At 41.0% G+C, this 23,408-nt stretch overlaps 1 protein-coding gene across 1 annotated transcript in view; it reads left to right on the forward strand.

Moving 5' to 3' along the window:
• Positions 1–9,556: 9,556 nt before the first annotated feature.
• iqsec3a (IQ motif and Sec7 domain ArfGEF 3a) overlaps positions 9,557–23,408 on the forward strand; it is a gene marked incomplete at both ends in the record, with an annotated part of 80,499 nt that continues 66,647 nt past the window's right edge. Inside the window, one exon of the mRNA XM_079236457.1 lies at positions 9,557–10,230. Coding sequence (XP_079092583.1) covers positions 9,557–10,230 — 674 coding nt within the window. The remainder of the gene's footprint in view (positions 10,231–23,408) is intronic.

Here is a 23,408-nt window from a genome sequence, read left to right on the forward strand (position 1 = left end):
TGTTCCATGTCCATAGTTGACGTTTATCATGTTTCAGTTTACTGGCACCTGTCGGTTTATGTGCGGCACGTTAAGACGATGGAAAGCAGCTTACCTCATGATGGATTAAAAGGAGCATGATAAGTCCAAAGAGGGCGCGCAACATGTGTCACCTACCTAAATTCAAACTCATATTGTTTAAATAGATCTTGCAGACACAGCCAGAAAAGAAGATCAAGAATATTTAAAGTAAAACTCTAATTTAAATGACAATCGCAAGTCGCAAATAATTATAAAGACGATTACTTTTTTTACAGATTGTTACACATTTGGAACAAAGAAACATGGTCCCCAATATAATAACTGACAAAACAATGTTTCAACCATCATCAGGATTATGTTTTGCTCATTTTTCATACTTTAATCACTTCAAAAATAATGACAACATTTTTTGAAGTTTAAAAGAACTACTGGTGCTTCAGTACTTCTTGATAAGTTATATTTTTAGAGTAGTTTGATGATAGAAATGAACCACAGGAGACGTGACCTGAATCTTAGACTCTGGAACTTAGCCATGATGCTGTCCTCCATAACTCCTAGCATTGGAAAGTGAAACCCTCTGCCATTGTTTTACTACACATTGCATGCATGCATGTGCTTCTTCTGTCGACTGGCTGTCACCCAGACATTGTTATTTGAAGTATGACAGCATCACCAACAATAGCTTTAGTTGGTGTATACTGTATTGTATGCTTTTATGGGCGGATTATGGACAGCTGATGCACATATCTCACGCATGCCAAAGCCCACTAACAAATATCTGATGATTGTGTAAAACCTGGATGGTGAAAGGTCACATCCTGTCCCTGTGTGTCCCGTGTGTGTGTGTGTGTCCCATGTGTGTGTGTGTGTGTGTGTGTGTGTGTGTGTGTGTGTGTGTGTGTGTGTGTGTGTGTGTGTAGTTATGTTGAAAAGCTGATATATGACCTCTTACACTCAGGCTTAGCAAGCTGATAATGAAAAGCAACCCAGGCCTTGATGCACACTCACCATCTATAAATAGACAGTGATGAGAGAGACCTTCACATACAACAAATGTTCCAGATGTGCCATCCAGAGTTCTTTTGTCAACACCACATGGTGACTGTGAAATGCAAAAGGTCAGGACGCTGGAGTCTTCCAAGAAGCTTGTTAAGATAATAAGATGACAAACACATTCAAGTGTGGCTTGATGTGCCAAGTCTTAAACCAACGAGTCAGTCATGTCATGTGCTGATGGGATGCAACACACTGTGCTTCATTGTCAGTGCCACTTGGTGGCAGTCCACAATCAAAGGAATACAGTACAGCTACAGCTATATAACAAGTATACAAGAAGTTAGCTGAAACAATTGTGTTGAGCGATAGGAATTCATACAATTATTTTCATTCTTGGACTTGCATGTACAATTTTCGATTTAGATTTTTAACAACAAAACACTGGTGTCCATAGAGAAAGCAAGTGTATTTCTTTGAATCGATAACTGCAAACTGATCGAAGCGATAACCGCTGATAACGCAGTCCCAAACTATGGCTTTGTTGCTGAATCTTAACGGCCACCATCCGGATCCCCCTCAGATAAACACGCTTGTTATCACTGTTAGCTGCTAGCTAATTCTATGAATACAACATGTTTGTAGGAAGGAAGTTGAGTCAACTACCGCATGCTTGAGAGGAAAACACAGATCCTGGAAGTTGCTCGGAGTCTTCTCCGATCCATGATTTTGAGCTATATAAATACAATCCACTCGACTAAACTTAACAAAACTCCTTCCCTCTATTCCTTCATTTTTAAAAACTGTGACTCTGCTGTCTTGGAAGAGACACGAAACAATCATTTCCACAAGTTGCAAGATGGAAGAATTGGAGCCTGACAATAAATAATTACCGCGTTTGCTGTAAGCAGCGGCAGTTCATTTCACTCATGAAATAACCCAAAGGAAAAGAAAAATGAGAATTAGTCTGCAAAAAAAAAAAAAAAACACTGAAGCAGATTACAATGTTTGCAACGTGTTTGTGTGTTACTGTGGCTTGATGAGGACGCGTGATTGATGTCATTAATCTTCAGTATACAACACAAGCAGTGTATCTATTGCTGCAGGGACTGGGGGGGTTGACAATATTGGAATATATTTGACAGTAGCAGAGAGTGGGCCTGGTGATGAGACAGGCTGCCATGAGACTGAGAGCTCCAGGCTCAGTTCGTGCAGCAGCTAATGTTGTCATGTATCTTGTCAAAATGTCCTTCAGCGAGATAGGTTTGCCAGCGTCAGAATTAGTCTAAGTGATACTCAGCCAATATCACAAACATGGTACACAAGTTCTCACTCCACCCAAAACAATGTTACTGCAGTGAAATTGTTTTCAGTTGTGAAACTAAACCTGGAATAGACAACACATTTTCTTGCGAAGAAATTCCCGCAGTAACAATATCCTGACAAAGTTCAGGTACTACAGAAATTCCAGCCCAGCAGGTTGAATTAAAGGCACTTAAACAGGCCTGTCAGCAACATGGAGGCACACAGAATCTGACAAACAACTAAGAAGAGCAGGGCAGGCCGGTCATGGACAAGCAGCAGATTAAACAAACTCAAGTAGCTCATTCTAATGAGTTAAAGAGAGTAAACACATGGCTGGAGCGATGTGTATGGCAAGCAACATGGATGTTCTGGACACAGGAAGTGGGAGGTGTGTAGGCTTGGGCTAATGAGGGAATGAGGAACAGGTGTGCAACCAGGTGGATCATCAGGTGATTGGACTGGTAAGGACCTGCTGTCACCATGACATCCACATGATTCACATCATATATTTGCACACGTTTTCTTTTCATACATACCTGCAGTCTATAAAAAGTCTTAATATTTTCCTTCTTTATTTATTTCCTTTTATAAGAGTAAAAAAACAACATTACAGCCTTTGATATTATGCTCAGAGATATTGCCTTTCCATGAGTAAATAGCCTTTTTCATTTTCAAGCATTGACATTTTGAGCTTCATACACCTCTTGGCACAGGAATAACATCTTCGAACACATTGTTTTTTCAAGAAGAGAAGGGACAGATGTATTCATTTACTTACTCTCCACTTTGACATTCCGCTGTTGATTTGAGGCTGCAAATACAATCCCATTTCTGTGACCTCTGGGCTTATGTCGCGCTAACTAGCTACTGTATGTGTTTACAGCTTTCTGTGGTGATGCGACAAATAAGCCGCTTGAGGCAAATCCTGTTTCTTTTCTAAATGTTAGTCTATATTTGGAGGTAATGACACAGAAAAGGAGCTTCAAATATAGCATTAGACTTGTGGATTAAACACACACATGCACACACACACATATTTTGCAATATGCTCCCCTCAGTCAAAAGGTGTTAATTGGGTTTGGAGCGAGAGGTGAATCTCTTTTCAACCTCAATGAAACATTCACAAGGAGAAGATGGAAATGACTGGAAGCAAAGTGATGAAGGCACACATTTGCTATTCATTGCTAATCCATTTGACCCAAATAAAAGGTTAAGAGTGCACTTTGCCTCACTTGGACTCAAACTACAAGTTGCCTAATTAGCCAGACTCATTTAATTTTTTTGTTTTACTTCTATCTCAATTAATCTGTATTAGGCTTTAGGTATTGATTTAGTGTATGAATTGAGAACATAACTTGTCGCATAATATTGTTACACTTGCTTGTAACGTTATGTTCCAAAATCGGCTATGTAATATTGTTGCCTTAACGAACCAATCATTTCACAATGTTAACCACGTGCCATTGTGCGTTTCTGCAAACTTGAGACAAGGCTTATATGAAAGGTATTTATGAAACATACTTTTGGTTCAGAAATGTTGACATTCAACGTTTGCAGACACGTACAATGCCAACATCTTTTCTGCTGACTTTTAAAACATTTTTTTTTTACTTGAATGAGGTCAAACCCTTCATCTGTTGTAAGAGGTGACACGTTAAATGGACCAGAGCGAGAAGCTCTTTGAGCATTTTCTGTGTTTGTGAGTCTTTTTCTAAAAGCGGTTTCTGTGCTGTTTCATCAGCTTCAGCTGTGGTTCACAGCAGGTCAGGCCTCACCCCGCCCACCTGTGACAGGCTTCGGTCTGTCTTTGTTCCCCTCATATCCAACTCCCTGAAATATGAATCAGAATCAGCTTTTTTGGCCATGTGTGTGTACACATACATGGAATTTGACTCCGGTTACACATTGCTCTCGTCGTACATATGCATTTTATATAGAAACAAATGAGGAATATAAAAAAGACACTAAAGACAACAGAGTAGAACACAGAAACTAAGCATCAACATTAATAGTTAACTAGTATGTACAATATAAATATATATGAACATAATAACAATGACAGTGGACAATGCATTTGGGATATTTAGTGCAGAAATGTTGTAATAGTGCAAGTAGTGCAGATGGTGTCTGATTAATTGTTCATGAGAGTGACGGCCAGTGCTAAAGGGAATCTACTAATTACACAGGAAAGTGAGTTGATACAGGAGTGAGCTGCAGCCCTCAAGCAATACTTGAGACTTGTTTATAGTTGTATACATTTTTTAAAGCGGTAAAATACAATGATTCTTTAGCGTTTTAAACAGTGTACCACACACAATTAATTCATCTTAAACACTTAATTCTTACCCAATCTAAGAAAGTGTAGATCAAGGCCTTTTAAGAACACTTTAACTCCTCATTTTTCATCATGGGAAAGGTTGAATGTCCTGCCAATGTGCATCTTAATCCCAGCACTGCACCATCCACACATTTCCATGCATCACCTCTAATGGTGTAAATTAATCTACAGTAGGTGCCTGTGGCCTTGTCTCCTCGTTATTGATCTCCTCCGGTCCAATAAGGAGACAGAGGGAGCTGATGGCTATTGGTTTTTAACACCAAAGCGGTTAACAAGATACAGCTGTTAAAGATTCCCCTTACTTTAATCAGGGGGACGTTTATAAATGGGGCAATATAAATCAGACCTTATATTCAACTTAAGAATAAAGGTTTTATTTTTATTTCATCAACCCTTTGCTAAACTGCCTTGTCAAGCTTTTGCACCCAGCATGCCAAAATGACGTTATCAGTGAGAGATATTAAAATCAGATATCCGGAATAATTGTTCTGAAATTCCAGAAAGGATTGCAACATATGCAAGTGTCCGACACCTCACATCTTGACAACTAACATGAAAGAGAAACATAGACAGGAACAACAATGTTCCTTATGTTTAATTACGACTCCCTATTCATTATCTAATATAAAACTAAATGATCCCACTTTTCCATTTGTTTAAAGCACGTTTGCAACATTAGTAACAGATGCAGCCTGTTTTTCATAACCCACATCCCACTTAAAAACCTTCTGTGCTCGTCTGCTTCTCTCTTATCTCCATCTCCTTCTTGGTGTAGATATGCTGAAAAAAAATGAATGAAGAAAAATGACTTTTACCTGAACTCACCTCAGCAGTGTACTTCATTTTAAACATTCAGTGTGAGCTTCTCTCTCTTTCTCTCTTATTAAGTTAAAAATCTGGATTAAAGATGGAATTATTGAAGCAAATTTGGCTACTGACCCAGCGTTATTTGATGAGTTGGCATAATATACATAACATATGCATTTACCACTGTTAAGTCCAGGTAGCAACACAGCGCTGCTTGACTCTCAATCATGTTTATGATCTTAGAATCATATTTTATTCATTTTTTTATTTCATAAAACAGCTGCATACTGTGTAAATAGTAAACAGTTTGCGTTGTCACTTGCTGAACCACTTAAAGTGCAGATGCTCATGGTGATGCTCAACTGGCACCACTGCAGAGTGTCACTAATGAAGCATTTCAAGTAATTAATCTCTACCTGACATTAATTGCTTCATCATTTCATCTGCTCTTATCACTTCTCTCTTGACGTCATTCAGACTCCAGAGTCCTTGGAAAATGATTTTCTTCTCCCCCTTTTTTCTGACATGAACTTGTTTGACTTCTTTGCCATCATTTGTGAGCAAAAGATGGCAGTGACAGCTTCATTTACAAAAAAGTATTTCCTTTTTCATTTTTTTTTTCCCCAAAACTTTTCATGCCAAAAGGCAAAGTGATGACACATAAAACATCCATAACCGTTGAGTCATCTTCGTGCATGGTGTCTCGTATTCTGAGTGAAGTCAGGTGCATGCAACAAGCCGTTTATTAATATTAATGAGAAGCGCCCCAAATAAAGCTAAAGAATGGTGTGTGTGTGTGTGTGTGTGTGTGTGTGTGTGTGTGTGTGTGTGTGTGTGTGTGTGTGTGTGTGTGTGTGTGTGTGTGTGTGTGTGTGTGTGTGTGATCGATTCTGCATCAAACGCCGTTAAATAATGAGCGGGACTACAGCTGGTCTACTTTCAATTCAGCACAAACCGACACAAAACATGACTCTGGGGAGAAAGCCTATATGGATATAACACAGTTTTGAAACGGAAAGTTCCGGAGGGGGATCTGAAGACGGGGCAAAACTTTAACACCAGCCAACTTTCAAACTTTCAAATCGAGTGAGGTATATCAGTGATATTTTTAAGGTTGTGCAGCTTTTAAATATGATGAAATAAAAATATATTTACCTGAGGTTGGTGTGTTTTTTTAGCCATGTTCTAGAGATGACAATATTGCTCTCTTTGCCAGTCGACCACTTTGAGACTAAAATGTCTCAAAAAAAATTGGGTGGATTGCAATGACAATTTGTGCTGAAATGAATGATGCCCGGAGGATAGATTGTAATAATGTTGGTGATTCCCTGACTTTTGCTGTATTACAAGGAGGTTGATCTCTTGGGGTTTTAGTGAATTAGCTGTATATAACGTCTGGTGATCCGCTGACTTTTGTAAAGTGGGGCCTCTGTGTTTGTGGGTGACATAGTGAACATGGTAAGACGGTGAACATGGGGAACATTATCTTTGTTTAAAACTAGCATGATAGCATTGCTATTGGAGTGCAGGTTGACATTGGCATTTAGCTCAAGGCAATGCTGTGCCCAAGCATAGCCTCACACTTTGAGCTCCGTCCTTGTCGTTTCAGATCAATGATGTGTGACCCTCTCAGGCCGCAGACCCCTCTGTGAGGCAATTGGTGTTAAAGGTGAGTTGCACCTTTTTCAGCTGAAGGTCCATAATAAGTCAAGCTGGACCTTGCTGATGTCAACCAACAAAATCACTGCTGGCACCATTTCCAATTTTTTCAATCTCACTGCAAAACTCATTTTGTCTCCTTCCAGCATACGTCGCCGGTCGGGTGCGCAAGCCATTTTTCACTTCACTTAGGTTATAAAGCAGCCTTTTGGAAGCAGGGACCCGGCTGAACCCACACTGCCTCACCACTGTGATCCTAATACGTCACTGTCTTAAGGTCATAAGATATTAATACTTCCTCTAAGCTGTTTTTTAAAAAGTTTTATAAAAGTTTTAACAATATTATAGCATTTTTCACAGCATATTGTTAAAAAAATAACAGAAGTTTTATTTTAGATTAGCTTGCCAGTGTAAATCATTCTGTCACCCACAAACACATAGGCCCCACTTTACAATATACCACGAGGAATAAATATTTGTGCACATTTGCAATGCAACAGCTGAATGAAAGTGCATATCTTAAAAGCATCACACAGCAGCTATAAGAGCTGAGCGCTCTCTCAGTGAGATATCACTTCAGTCTTTATCAGGAGGGATCATCTCTGCAAACCTAAAACCCATTTCCTTTCCTTGCTCTGCTTCCATGCTATCTGTCTGGTTGACTTGCTTTTTATTTCCCTTTTGGTAAAGTCAGAGATACCGAGGCACATACTGAAAGGCAGCCTCCTTTGGCTGATTTAATTTGCAAAGAAATCTACTGCAAAGTATAGTTTTCCCCCAAAACGTTTATGATTTTTTTTGCATAACAAAACTGGTGAGTATGAATGTGCAAAATAGAACCTGTACAAAAGTATTCATGCTTTATCAACTCATTTTCATACCGTGCTGCTAAGTGAGCGTCATTAAGTGGAAGCTATTGCATTCTCAACCGTGCCATTCTTTTCTATCTATCCCTGCAGGGCAACCTCCCAAAACCTGCTACCATGTGACATGCAAAGACTGTTGTGTGACAAAAAAGTGCACCACAGGCGATACTAGTCACATCACATATTCACATGGACAAAAGGGACGTCCCGGGCTCAAGCTTTTCGCATGCTGAAGTCACATCTCCAACACCAGATGCTAATTTTACCAGATTTTGTAAAAGACCACAATAAACAAGTCTATATCTCCTTGCTTTCACTGTGATGAAATACAGTGTTTGAGAGGTATTGAATGAAACAATGTCAAGCAATGAGATAGGCCTCAGTACGGTGGACCTGAGAGCCCATATCACACTGCATGCCTGAGAAAACACAAGCAAATGAAAAAAAACATGTTTGACAGCAGAGACAGTGAATCCAGAAAACACAACCAAATACAGATCTTTGGTCTGTAGGATTATTACATGTTTGACATTTTAAAATAGCATACATGTGACAGGGCTTGTGGTTTAGTTTTGCTCTGAAAAGTGAGAATTCTTTTAGAAAGGGAATACATGTCTTAAATGGCAACTAAACACATTTAGAAAATTCATACATGTCATTCCTATTATCTATACGAAAATATTAGTAGACGTGAATAACTCTACCCGAAATCCATGCCATCAATGCCAAAACTCTGTAGACAATTAATTGGGAACGGTGGAGATGAGTGGTTTTCAGTGATGTACCCCCTGTGGAAACCCCCTAACCAGCGCAAAAAACAATCAGTGTCTGATTTAATATAGAATATATACAATTCAGTTTAATAACTAACCCTTATATTATTGAATATTTAGTAAATAACTATATAATAACATTTCAATATATTGTTTTCAATCTCAAGTACCCCAGGGGTACTCGTATAGTACCCCCATTTGAGAACCACTGTTGTATATGACAGAACACCCAATACAATTTGTGTTTCACAACCAAGAACAACAGAATCAAGTTAATTTAGATATAAAAAAATAAAACAAAAACGATGTGGGTCCACAAAATCAGTCTCCCATTCATTGTCTATATATGGAGCAGCTCTAGGCTTTTACTTTGATGACATAACACGTTTGAGACTTGGATCTCTGGTTTCTGGCTTTGAGAGGGAGTAGCTCATATCCACAAATGTAGAACGCAATGAGATGCCGACACTGTGGATTTACGTGTGAAACGTGCATGACAGCTTCACCGTTTCCTCTGCGTGTTGACGTCACCGGTCCACTACGGCCCCGCCTCCGCACTCCCCCCCACCCCCTTATATCAGCACCATTTCTGGGAGAGAGAGAGAGAGAGAGAGAGAGAGAGAGAGAGAGAGAGAGAGAGGCTACCCAACCCCAGCAGAGCGTAGAGGCGTCAGACGGCCGCCAGAGCATCCCGGTTACACACTGTCCAGAGGCCCCATCGACGTTTCGCAGCGCCAGAACCAGCTGAAGAAGTCCACATATAGTCGGGCACACGGCCACATTTACAGCTAGTAATGGAGAGCCTGCTGGATAATCCAATGAAAGCAGTTATTTACCTGAAGGAGCTCACCACTATCGTCCAGAACCAGCAAAGCCTGATCCAGACGCAGCGCCAACGCATCGACGAACTCGAGCGAAAGGTGGAGGACCTGATAGGAGAGAACCGACAGTTGCGGGACCCCCATCACTACGTCCAGCAGCCGGCTCATCACCACCACCACCACCCACACCACCACCCGACTCACCGAAGCGCCAGTCCTCAGGCGCCGGCCAACCTCCATCAGCACCCGGGGAGCAACAAAGCAGCGGCTCACCTCGGCCAGCAGGCGCAGCAGCAGCAGCCGCCGCCGCCGCAGCAACAGCAGCAGCAGCCGCAACAGCAGCCGCAACAGCATCAGCAGCAGCCGCAACAGCAGCCGCAACATCAGCAGCAGCAGCAGCCGCAACAGCAGCATCAGCCGATCCCCGGTCTATCGGCCCAGCCTCAGCAGCATCCGACCCCTCCTGCGCCGTCCTCCCATCACCCGCAGCAGCTGCAGCTCGTCCCCACCTCGCCGCAGTCACCCAAAGCGAGCCAAGCCAGCCCGGACTCCGCAGAGGAGGACAAGAGGAGCCCCTGCTGCAAGTCCCTGGTTCCGCAGACTCCCACCACTCTCTGCCGCTCAGTTGGACTCGCGAGGAAAGCGGAGTAAGTAGCTTTCATGTTGTGTGCACTGTCAAAGATTATTTTTTTTTTTTACCGATAAACCAAACAAAGATATACCTAGAATATGCAAATCCTCTTCAATATGATGGATTTTCATCTCAGTGTGGTTTGCAACATGACCTCCCATTGATATCTTTGAAACTACACAATGTGTCCAAAGCAGTTGACAGTATTTCTTCATCTCTTGTCATAAAAGAACCTCAATATTACATTCAGTGACCCTAAGGATATTTTTGCAGGGCACATTTTCTTGTCTAAATATAGCAAATGTGTCTGGCCAGAAAATCCTTTGATACCCTCAAGGGCCATCAGATGTAATGGCACTGCATGTTATCACCCACGTACGGGTGTCAGCTCTCGAAACATGTTTAAGGGAAGCAAGACACTAAAGATTTTATCAACTGGAAGATGAAGTTGTATCACAGACACCGTATAAGGCCTGTGTTGGATTTCCCTTTGATTAACTTCACATCCCCTGACAAGCTGAGGCTTAATTTTCTGACAGGTAATTCAAGCTCCTCCTGTATTTTCACATTATTCACTCAGTTGTTGTCCCGTTGAATCAATTGAATGCTTAATAGATATTGATTTTGAGAACCCAGGCTGGCATTTTAACAGCGGTGGATTGTTCATTCTGCACCAAGGTAGACTGTCACCACTGGGTGGGACTATATAGTTAAAGTGTTTTTTTTATTTTTTTGGAGACTTGTAACGGAACAGAAGTTTTGTTAAATCATGCGGTCAATATTTTTCTCATCTTTACATGTCCCTTTAGATTTGTTGCCCGGTTCGGTGAGGTCACTGCGCCCTCTTGGGTTTCCACACTTTGAATGTGTAATGAGCGTTTTTGAAAAAAAAAGCATCTGTTTTTAAATTCGGCTGAGGGAAGCAATTTCACAGGTGCCGGGAGAGCATGGTGACATTGTAAACATATATTTTCAAACAGAGCAAATCTATGACTTTGAGACAAATGTCAGCATTTTCACATCTTCACATTACAACGGAAAAAAGAAGGAACGCCTCCGATCGAGGTTTGCAGCTCGTTCCTCATCAAGACACAAACTGAAGGATGTCACACGATGAGGAACGTAGCGGGGGAATAAAAGACAGGGAGACATTTGATGCCTGTAAATTCCCTAGCATGAAATCTTCTGCTTTTTACATGCACTGTATCTGCTTCAGAATGGTCCATGATGTTGAGTATTCTTTGTTCGCCACTTTCAAGGTCACATGACACACACACTCACACACACACACACACACACACACACACACACACACACACACACACACACACACACACACACACACACACACAGTGAGACACAACGGACCGAGCCGAGCCCTGTCTGTTCCACCCGGCTGCCTTTGCATTGTTTTCTGTTAATCCAGATTGATTATTCAAGCCATTAAGGCATCATTCCTAAAGAGCGATGGTCAGGAATAGCAAACATTAGCAAGGGTAGTAGAAGTTAAAAACAACTGCTTTCTCGTGGAATCACCCAGACACGGACAAACACACGCAAGATATGAGTTGTACAAGATAAATGTCAGAGGGGGATTCAGTAAGTGGGTTCATTTCGTGATTTACCAACCATACCCCATGACAGTTCTGCACAATGATGAACAATGAGAGAGAAAGAGAGAGAAAGAGAGAGAGAGACAGTATTGTACACTGTCTTATTTCCTTAATGTAAAAGCAGTGACACATGAAAAGCAGGAGACGTGAAGCAGCGTTGTAATTTCCATTTAGTGCATTGATCCTGGTCAGACAAGATGGTGTATCGCTGTGCTGTCAATGCCGCAGGGGGAGTAATACATTTCTATTAGTGGGAGGATGACAGGGACATGTCACAATATTACTAATAAGGGTTGTGTTTGTTTGTATATGTATCCAGGTTATTCTCCCATTTGGTTGAGCCGTCCTTTTGCTGAGCCGTCGCCTAAGAGAGTCAGCGGCATGCTACAAGTGTCTCCCTCTTTCTTATAGATTTCAGAGGGAATATGGGTCGCATCTTTAAGGAAACGAGAAATACTTTATTAGCTTTTTTTGCCCAGAGTTCGTTTGAGACATAAACTCCTTGCAACAGCAATGTGTCATTTTTAACACTTTGTTTTTCCCACGATTTAAACAAATAATGATTTTCTTTCCTGTTTACAGTTTTAGTTTGTTCGTCTTTGTGTTAAGCCAAGTTACTAGCGGTACTTTCCTATTTATTGTACGATTATAAGTGTGGTATTGACCTTCCTGTCGAAGCATTTTTCACAAAATGTCATCCTTAAAGTTAGCTTAGCGTTAGCTGAGTGATGCCTTGATGTGTGACTTTGAGGCTGTGACCGTTTGCTTTAGGAAAGACAAGTTTCTCCTCCACCTTCTTTAATAAAGAAAAATAAGGATTTGAAATAACTCAATGTCCCGCCCATAATTCATGCAAGGTATTAAGGGGCTAGGAATAATAACATATAAAGGTTATTTTGTTAATAAGTGAAGTACGGAACGAAGGAAGCCAGTAAGTAAACACAAATCCCTGAACACTGGGATGTACTGGATTCCCAGCTGTTAACCAGCTCATCTGTGCTTTTGCTTGATTGAAAGAAAGCATCACATTCATTTGCGAAGCTTTAAATGAACAATTAAATGCTCTATCACTCACGTCATGCATTCCCCATCTCTTCCAGTGGCATAATTTGAATAATGCAAATGCGAGGCTGCCTTCCGCTTTAAACAGTCAATGTGATTGAAAAGTTGATTCCATCCTCGCAGACTTCTGCTTTGGTGCGAGCTCAAACTTCTCAGACGGAGAGTTTGAAGTGTTGCAATTGTGTTATTCAGTCTGAATAAGATTGTTAAGGGGCTTGTGTGATCTGAGGGAGGCCTACAGCAATCCTGTCAACGCTTCTCTCTGTCATCAGTACCTCCTACTCTCTCAGCATCCACTGTTGGGTGTTTCCTCTCTCCTCGTTCCCAGCAGAGAAATGATACCGTCGTTATTCCTTCTCGCTCTTTGACTGTCCTCATCTCCACTTCATCTAAACTCACTGTGTAGTCTTACATTTCTTCTTCACCATCTCATCCCCACCTACCTCACATTTCCTGTAAACAGAGACTTATACTACAGTCCCATCCTCTAACCATGAGGCTCTCCACCACTTAACCCATCTCCTGGCTGGGCTGGAGCATTCAGTCTACCCCGTCCTTTGGTCCTCTGTCTACGCTCTGGGGGTTGCCACGTTGCGCGTGTGTTAAAATACCAGAGTTTGAGTGGTGGGAGTCAAAAGAGTGGCAATAAGGCGAGGAGGTGGTGTGTTTGTGTACATAGAGTCGCGTGCGCGTATGATAGGCAGCAATCCCATTGCCTAAGGTGGAAATCCCAGGGTTCTCATATAGCTGCAGGTGCTTCTCTGCTGCTTCTCTGCCTCCCACACTCTCACAGATATTTTAAGCTCTTGCTCTTACACACAAAACACACACTAATGCACACCCTAACGTGCCACAGCCCGCATGTTTTTCCGCAATGGCCGTGAGTCCCACTGCGCCCCTCCATGACCTTGTTTTTCTCCTACCGGCTTCGTACCAGCTGGAGCGCAGAATACTCACCATCTCATATGCTGGGATGTACAGATAGCACATGTAGAGATGGGGAATTCAGCACACATACATCTTAGCATACATTACAGAGTAACCCTGCTGAGTGCCTGCTGGATGCTGCAGTATCCTTGTTCTGATGCTCTCAGATCAATGAGCCTGCGGATTTTCCAGCACAGGCTCCACTCTAGCATTGATCTTCAGGTCTTATCTTAAAGCTAAGCGGTCTTTTATCTGAATCTATCATGGGTAATTTCTCTAAATATTAGATTTACTTTGTGGGAGCAATGTGCATTCAATACAAGGTTAAACCTTAGAGCTACACTAACCTTTGTTAAAAGGCGTTTTTTTTCACAAGCTTACACAGTTGTGTGGCTAGCTAGGCAACGCTGTTCTCACATTAACTCAAAATTATTGTTAAAATACTTATAAATTCCCTTCTTTATATTTTGCTGGCAAACAATCCCTTGTACAAAGCGTCAAGTCAAAATTTAAATTAAATATATATTTTGACATCAAAATCAAATGATCGTTTCTTTCTGTTAATCAAAGTAAGACATGTACTTATGTAAGCTAGTACCAACCACTTTAAGCCAATAATTCATAACATCCATCAATCAGCAACATTTAGCAACAAGAGAGGTGTGTCCTCTTTAGCCTTGTATAGCACTGCATTCTAAGCCCGCCCACTTTTTAGTGGTCCAATCAAATGCAAAGGATATGATTTTGAAATCTCTTGTAATTGTTCACCGCTCAAGTATTCTGTTACACTCCGATTCATACTCACAGTACAGAAGCCAACAATGCTTTTACTTCTATTTCACTGAAGCATTAAACCAAACATTAAAACCATATTCATTGATTTATTGGCCACCTAGCAAGCCATAAAACACAACACAGAGATATCACCTCCTTATAAACTTGTTATGGTGAATTTCTTAGCAAATGTGTTGCCTACTCCAACATTCAGTCGACAAAAAGCAACATTAGTATTCATTTGGAGTCATGTTAGTGTCCACCATGAGTGTAAGTCCGATGTTCCCTTTGCTCATGTAGCTCTGTTTTGGTCTCCACCAACTCCTGAAGGACACATCTGTTTGTTTTTTTGCTGCTAAATGCTCCGCTATGTTCAGCAGCTTATCGCTATCTCTGTCTCCCTGCTCGTTGTTGCTGGGCAGGTAGTATTCAGAGGATTTATAAAAAGCTTTTAGCTGAAAACAGCTGTCGGCTGCTGGAATCGAGGTTAATGAGAGCCATGAGAGTGAACCAGCATAGTAAAGCTGCAGAGTTGAAAACCAAAACAATGAGAAAATGTATATTGTTTTGTGATGATTTGGATGGACTGTCCCTGGAGCCGAAAAGAAAAGTAGAACCACTGCCTCGCTGCATGTTTGTCTGGACTGTGACAGGGATTGAGAGCAAAATAGATAGGTAGATGATGGATGTGATGAGTTCAAATGGACATATTCTCTCTTTGTATTTCCCATCCTGCCACCAATACTCAAGAGCTGGATCCTCCTCTCCTGCACACCTCTGCTCTTTACTTCGCCTCACCTCCCCTCGGTCTGAATGGGAATCACGTCTGCTCTGTTATGACAGGTTGGCTTTGCTCGGCTGCTGCTGGAATCCAAATCATGAATATCACATTTGGTGCGTAGTGCTTTTAAATTGCTTCATTTCTCAGAGGATGTAGCTGCCGGGTGATTCCTGACTCCCTGGTAGAATATTAGCTGTTTTCATGCACAAGTTGAGCAAGGCGAAAGACAGTCCCAGTTGTCGGTAATCCAGCCGTGTGTGTGTGTGTTTGTGTGTGTTAAAGAGTGTGTGTTGTGTTTGGGTGTTAAAAGGACAAGAGAACAGCTGTTGTAAGGGGATGTAAGGGATGAGTTTCTGTCTTTTTCATTCATGTGGTGGCTCTGTGGTAATCAAGGATATAAGTTGTTTCGGCTCACTGGACACTTCTGTTGGTCTGAAGTATTGGTTTGATTCATTTTTTAGGGATCATGTCACCATTACTAATTTAGATTAAACTGTACTCAGTATAAATCTTTTCATATACATGCCAGACATTTTGTTCAAAACTAGAGGAGATGATTATGGGGAACATATAAAAAAGGACATACAGAATAATAGATTGACAGACAGAGATAAAAATAGTTAGACAGATAACAAAAATAGGGCTAAGACAAAGCATACTGAGAAGTTCCACAGGGCTGAAGAGCCTCTAAATGCTGTCCCACTTTCCTCATAATGTGGCAAAAATGCAAACCGTTTATTTCCAGTATCCTCTGCCTCTATAATTCCCAATCAATCAAAGTTTGGCTAAACCGTGATCTCTTTTTTAAACACGGCTCCCAACTGGCAGTCCTCTGTCTCTTGGGCACAACGCCGACTCAGTGAAAGATGTGTCATCCTCGTCCTTGACACTTCCAGATGCCACAGATGACACCATATTTTATATGTAAATATTGCACACCCACATAACGGCTCTGCGTAGAAATATGCTTTTGCCGTTAGTCATGTTACACTAGCTGCATAGTGACTTGTCCCCTTCATGGTTGGGAGTAAATGATTCACATTTCTTATTGATGCATGTCATGTCTTCTTCATGCAAATGAAAAGGAGGCATTATAAGAAATCAGCAGACAGTGTCTGTCATTGGAATGCAATCTACATAATGTTTTTCAGAATCGTGGTTGCAAATGGAAATGATATCAGTGTTCTGTCGTCACTCAATTAAGTAAGCAGACAATTTGATTAAATAATCAAAGATGTGCTTATATAAAAAACTTTGCACATGATTACATTTCTTTATTTTTACACTGATAGTAATGTCCCAAAATATTAACTCAAAATAGGTTTTACGATGTTTAAAGATGACGTAAGGGAAGCCTCGGTGAAAATACAGTGACATTACATTTTAGGGAGCCAGCCACTTTAAGACTTGCTTACCAACAATACAGTTTATTAACACCTTTTTTCATTGAATAAGTAAGAAAACGGTATGCTAATGTGATAAGTGAAGCAATTGATGATACACCCCTCATTTTCCACTCTCTTTTAATGTTAATGTTTAATGCATTACAACCTCTTTCATCTTTCAACACAACATGAGCTATTAGCTTGCAGTTAGGAGCCGCTAAAGGATGCGTTGTAATAGCAGAGATGTATTGAACGTACACTAACAAATACAGGTGACTTGAACATTATGCACAGTTTAAAATGTGCTATTTCAGTGTTTTCCCTTCAACATGGTGGGATTCCTCATGGGCAGATAATGCTGTGTGATGGCTCTCGCTGGGCAGTGGGCTAATGACCTCTGCAGCAGCTCAGGGAATAGGGATCTCTGAAAGAAGGAACAGTGTGCAGTTATGGAAAAATGTCCACCCATCTGCCGCAGAGATTTCTCCCCCTGAGAGCTTAGCCCTAGAAATCCCTCAACAGACAATCCTAATTGTTTTGCACCATGTGCACCAGTGTGCATCTGTGTGTGTCCAACGAGTGCTAGGCGAGCGGTTGAATTATGGGCGCGTGTTGGGTCTGAAGACGTGATTATTTGTACAAATTTTGTGATTTCATTTTCCAGTATTTTCTTCAATTAAACTACATACCTGTGCTTTTGGCCTTTTGAGCAGGAAATGGCACACATTTTTATGAAAAACTGCTGGTAAAACACATTATTTATAGTTTACAGGCGAAATACATAGTTTTCTAAAAACCAATGTTAGGTGTGTATTAAAAACACATGTATAATTTTCACTGATATACATACTATATAGTTTATTTGTGGGCCATTGCTCTCTTACCAACATAATCTCCATGTCTGCTGTTGCACTGCATACTGAAACACACAGAGCCATGCACAGGCACACACTTGCCCAGGGAAATGTCAGGTATGGTTAACTTTACAACCCAGAGTAATGTTCAAAGCCCTCCACCTAAGGCTGCGAGGCATTGCAGCGCTGATCGAAACAGGCACAGCATGTCCAATCGGCTTTCCTGGTCTTCTCAACACATCACACAAAGGCTCAACCGAGGCTCAACCGTGATTTATTGTAATGTGTGAGAGAAAGAAACAGAGGATACATCCACTTAGCTTCTAATTTCCCCGCATACTTGATCGTTTATTTGCATTCTTCCCACCTGCGGACACACATTCCTTCATCCAATTACCTTCCTTTCATGTACATATATCCCTTTAAAAATGTGTATACTTGCTTGTTCGTACATTTTGTTGCCTCACATTAAATGCTTGCTTGACTGAAGATTTTAATCTTTTCGTGGAGGCCGCAGGTAGAAATGACTAACCGCATGTGTGTGCCCTGTTGGTGTGTTCCCCGTGATATTTAAAAAGCTGGCCACACAGTAGATTGTCATCACATTCAGATGCCTATTAAAGCTGCTTGCCCTTCCCCTCCACTGTGGTTATATCATCTGTCAAGCCTATGATGCCAGGATTACATCATCAGGTTCGCAGTGCCAGGGGGAGGGGCTGATGACTCTTCCAGTGATGTCACTGGAGGTTTCAACCCGGATGCTAAAAGAAGCAAATGCGATAAGCAAGACATGAAGTCTGAATGAGTCATACGTGTGGGTACTGGAGTAAAAAACGTTATTGTTAACGTTAACGTGAGTGATGTGGTGAAAAATCTGCTTTCTTTTCTTTTTTGTCACGCCACCCCCACCGTCTGCCTACATGTCTTTTCTACCTCGTTCTTTTACTTCTACTTGTGCAGAAAACGAGGAGTGTCATTCAAACTACAGTTTACTTCAGCACAAAATGTACGTTGCCGATCTAGTTGATGAGATTTTCCTCATCAGCCCAAGCCCTGCCTGATATAAGACAACCATGTCAGTTTGATAGCTGTCAAGCATCAGCGTGAAGCATCGGGGAATATCTGTGAAATTTGACCCACTGCCAAGTCTTCAGCAGATGGCCCTGCAGCAACACAGTGTGGTGTTGATGCTCGATACGAGCTGATAAAACTGCTCAATAGTGGAGGCGCCAGCTGGTGAGATAACAGGAGGAAAAACTGCTGCTTTCATGGGAATATCTGTGACAGTTATTTCCATGCTTTTAGTTTTTTTTTCTGCTTCTGGTTGCAATGGATGAAGGTCAAGGTGACACTTTCTCATGCGGTATCCCACTAACAATGTCTCATAGACCTCAGACGTTGGTGCTTTACTATGGTTTATATGCAGATTATAATCTAATCATAAGAATATGCATACAGAAATAAATGAAACAACGCACAACTCAGTGTGACCTAGAAGTGTCGACTTGATAGTGTTTTAAAATTGTAATGTGACAAAATAGATGATAATCAAAAACATGACTCGGGCGCTTTGATAAAGCTCGGGTTTCAGCATCTGTAAGTAAAATCAAGGAATGAGGGCCGAGGCTGCAGTAACGCCAGAGAGAGCAGATAGAATACGTCAGTTTGATCAGTTTACTGCACTTTTCAGCAAAAGCAATGTCACCTTCGTAGTTTGCCAACAGGCTTAACAGATTAGTGAAAGTTCACAACGTCTAAACATTTCCAAGTTATGTCAACGGTTATTTACATGATCTGCTTTTGTCGGGTCATGATCATTTGTTTTCGTGAACGGCCGAATGGTGCGTCACTATAAATGTTGCTGCTGCAAGGAATTGTGGGGCAGAATTATCTACTTTCCATTCGTAAAGGAAGGTCTATGCTAAATGAGCTAATAAAGGCAGCATTGAAGCTCCTTTCATTTGCATTTAGAGAATTCAAACAGCTTTTATCGATACTTCCGAGTCATTTCACTCAGTTAGGAGCCTTCCTAAGCAAAAAGGACTATTCGACCGCAGCTACTTCATTTGGATCAATAAAGTAAAAACCTACCTTTGTTACACCAAAAAAGCTCCCTTCATTTGAAATAAGAATGAGAATACAGTTTGTGGGAGTAGCTAACTAATGATGGTTGCAAGCATTTAAATTTTTTTTTTGTGGCAAAAGAAAACTTGTCTTCTCTGCCAGTTTCTCTGTAATTTCTGCCAACTGTGCACAAACTTAAAAAACCCAGATATCTGTCACACTATCAAAAAATTGGTTAAAGGACAGAATATATTTTTTTTTCAAGAAATAAATCCAGCTCAGTGTCAGTCTTGAACCCCTTCAGCTGACGGAGCTCTTTCCGACAAGTGAGCGCCAGGAAGTGGTTGACTCCCGCTCTCCCCCCCGGGCTCCGCTCCTTCCCTCTATGCTTATTTTGCCTCCTCCGTCAAAGGCTCCTCTTTTAAGTTTTTTTGAAGGGGGACCAACAGTTGGGAGCTGAGTTGAAGAGGAGCGTAAAATGTTGAAAGCCAAGAAAGATTTTTTTTCTTCTTTGATTTTTTAGGGGCTGACATCAAAACCTATCATTTATCATTGATGTTTTAGATAGTGTATAATTTAAATTTACTACAGAACTTATGTAGCTGATGAAAATATCCCAAAATGTATGACATACGGATGATCTTTGCTCATGAAAACATTCAAATACTGTCTTCAAATGTGTCCGATGAAGAGTAAACATGAACATGGAGTTAAACAGACTGCTGATTGGACAGTTTTGCCAATTGCAACGTGCATCTGACAATGCACGTTGCAATTCTGGTAACTGAAGTTTATGGCAGCACTTTAATGTTGCTGATATATATGATGTATATTTGTTTTTTCATGCCTAAGTAACTTATTATAAGCTGTATTATTATTATTATTGAACTGCAAATTGACCGCATGATATAGATAATGACTAACAGGCAGGAAAAAAGGATGCGTCTTGTATAGTCATGAGATCGCTGTCACACACTTTAATGATAAAGTACACAGAGTAACATTCATGCATGCTGGTTTTACAGCTTTTGACCTATTAATCAGGTAAAATAGTTGCACTTACGTGCAGACAATGGTTACCAAATGATTTGCAGAACTGGTGAATATTTCGTCATTCAAAGAAGAGCAAAGAGCGACACTGAAGGCTTTTTAAAATTTGATTGAATTTGATTGACTCATCCAATCACCTGCCAAGTTTTTTTTTAGAGTGCCTGCCCATATCCAAACAGTTTCCAATGACGACTTCTCCGATGATTCTGTGTAACAGCGTGTTACAATTCATAATCTCAAGAGAAGAAGGCTTGTCCAGACAGAAATGATGCAGCATAAATGCAGAGAATGATGGTGAAATGGTTTTATATTTACTCCTGCAGTGGAGTCCAGTAGGCCACAATGAGACAGAGGCAGTGTGAATGAAGCTCAAATGTTGCAACTTTCCTGACAACGTCAGGAGTTTTTTTTTAAAGGATCCAATACAAGAACGGAATTCTTTTTTCTTCCTCTTTTGTTAGCTTCCTCTTGGGAAAGCCAGTCCCGCTCTCTCGTCCATCTCCAGCTCTCTCAGTTTCGCTTGCAGAGGCCGAGCTAAGCCGCTTGGGACGGCCCAAGAGTCCGTGCTGACGTAAAGCTTTCAAGGAAGCTTTTTTTAACTCACTGTGCGTGTGTGTAAATGAATTGATATGGTAGGCTTTCAAGACAGAGTGTATCTGTGTGTGTGTGTGTGTGTGTGTGTGTGTGTGTGTGTGTGTGTGTGTGTGTGTGTGTGTGTGTGTGTGTGTGTGTGTGTGTGGAAGATTGGTGCAGTGCTCACACATTTAGTTCAAGGATATTTTTGATAATCCACCACACAATCATGTTTAATACATCACTTTACCCTCACATAGAAATGCACACACCGCCATGGATTTATTTCCTCAGAAAACATGACACACTGTTACCCTGTAAAACAGTGATAATGTGGCACTAACAGCTAAATGGAAGTGAAGTATAACAAAAAAAACTGTCGTTTTTGATTTAACATGATCATAGTGCTTCTAGTAATACTGCCATGAGATGAGTTGACTTGTGGAACCTATATCATTTAATAGCTGACTTAAATTAAGCTTGAGGATTGTTACGATCTCCTTGCCGATGTGGAGTACCTTGTTCTCTTTCACCGTATGCTGAACTGGCAGAGTATTTTGGTTTTTAAAGCCATGTCCAACAGAAGGATTTATATTCAACTCACCTTACTATTATATTATATTTGAATGTGTTTCTTTCATGTACTACACTCTTGATTTGACTTTGACCTTGACTCTAAAATGCATTTATTCCAAAATGTTGCATAAAAACAAACATGGAAATGAAATAATGGAACAAACAAACTAAATCCATTTTAAAGCAAGCAGCCGTGCAACCACAAACGCCTCAGCTGAACCACTTCCGTTAATAGGGTGGCCTCCTCCAAGATCAATTGTGTCTGTATGTACCATGTGTGGCCTTCAGGGGCAGACTCTAATGCTGCATTTATGTTATTTCAATGAGCGAACATGTTCACAGCTATTCTTTTTCTCACTGCCAAGGAAATGGTCTGTGAAAACTAATCCGTTAATTATTGCGAGCTTTGATCCCCTCTCCCTCTCTCACCGTCCCCTGCTTCAAATTATGTCACTCCAGTGTGCACAGATCTTTTTCTGCCATGAGCCAAGTTGAATCAGTCGGAGAGCTATTGACACAGTAAAGCTGAATTCAACGCAAGGAGGAGCGCATCCACAAACACATTACACACGAGAAGTTAAAACAAAATACAATGAAACCACAGTGCACAGATTACACTCACCCTCAAACAGACCGAGTGTGTGGAAGAGCTTATAAGAGCTTATAGATGTTTTTTTATAGGTGGTATTAGCCATAGGCCATAAGGGGAACTGAGTCAATGGTGTGGAAGATCAGAAAACAGGTAATGTGAGTTCAATTTAATCTTCAGCGCCCGCATTGATCAAAGTTCGAGGGAGGTGTGTTTGAAAATGGAGGCAAGAGTTTGCAAGTTTTCTGCAGACAAATGCATGTTGATGCAGAAGAACTGTTTGCGTAATCCCGAACATGGGAATGGGTGGATTATCGCCACGATAATACAGAGGTTAATTAGGAAATGATAGCTCCCAGTCTTCTCATATCAGTACTACTTGCACATTAACAGATGCATGACACATGACGATATTTCTGTAGCGCAGTGTGCTTTTTAGAAGGCCCCTTTTGCTATAAAACATAAAACACCAGCTGTTTTTGAGTGGAACGATAGAGGTGATAATGGAAGTGCACCGAGAGATGGCAGAAAAAAATAATTGAGAGACAATTGTGAGAAGGCAGAGATCAAAGCAGATAGAAATGGATGGTTCAGATGAATCTTTAAAAGATGAAAATAGTTCCATCCCATAATACTTCCCTGTGAGGTGTTTTTCCTCAAATAGGGTGAAGTCAATGATTCAGATGCGACCACACTATTTCCTATTGATGCAGTTTGTCAGTTATATCTGTGGATCGTCTCATCATCAGAGGCGTCGAACCCCGCTGAACGCTTCCCCTCCTCGCCAATAATCCATATTGATTCAATTCAAATGAGCTCTGCTTCTTTTAAACACTCTTGTCAAGAAAAGGACGACTCAGCAGGTTTGGAGTGTTTGAGATTATGCCGTCTTTACTGGTCTGCACACATCTGAGATGCACACGTTGGAAACCGCAGCATGAAGATC

Source organism: Taurulus bubalis, assembly GCF_910589615.1.
Source record: "Taurulus bubalis genome assembly, chromosome: 20".
In the NCBI taxonomy this organism is placed as follows: domain Eukaryota; kingdom Metazoa; phylum Chordata; class Actinopteri; order Perciformes; family Cottidae; genus Taurulus; species Taurulus bubalis.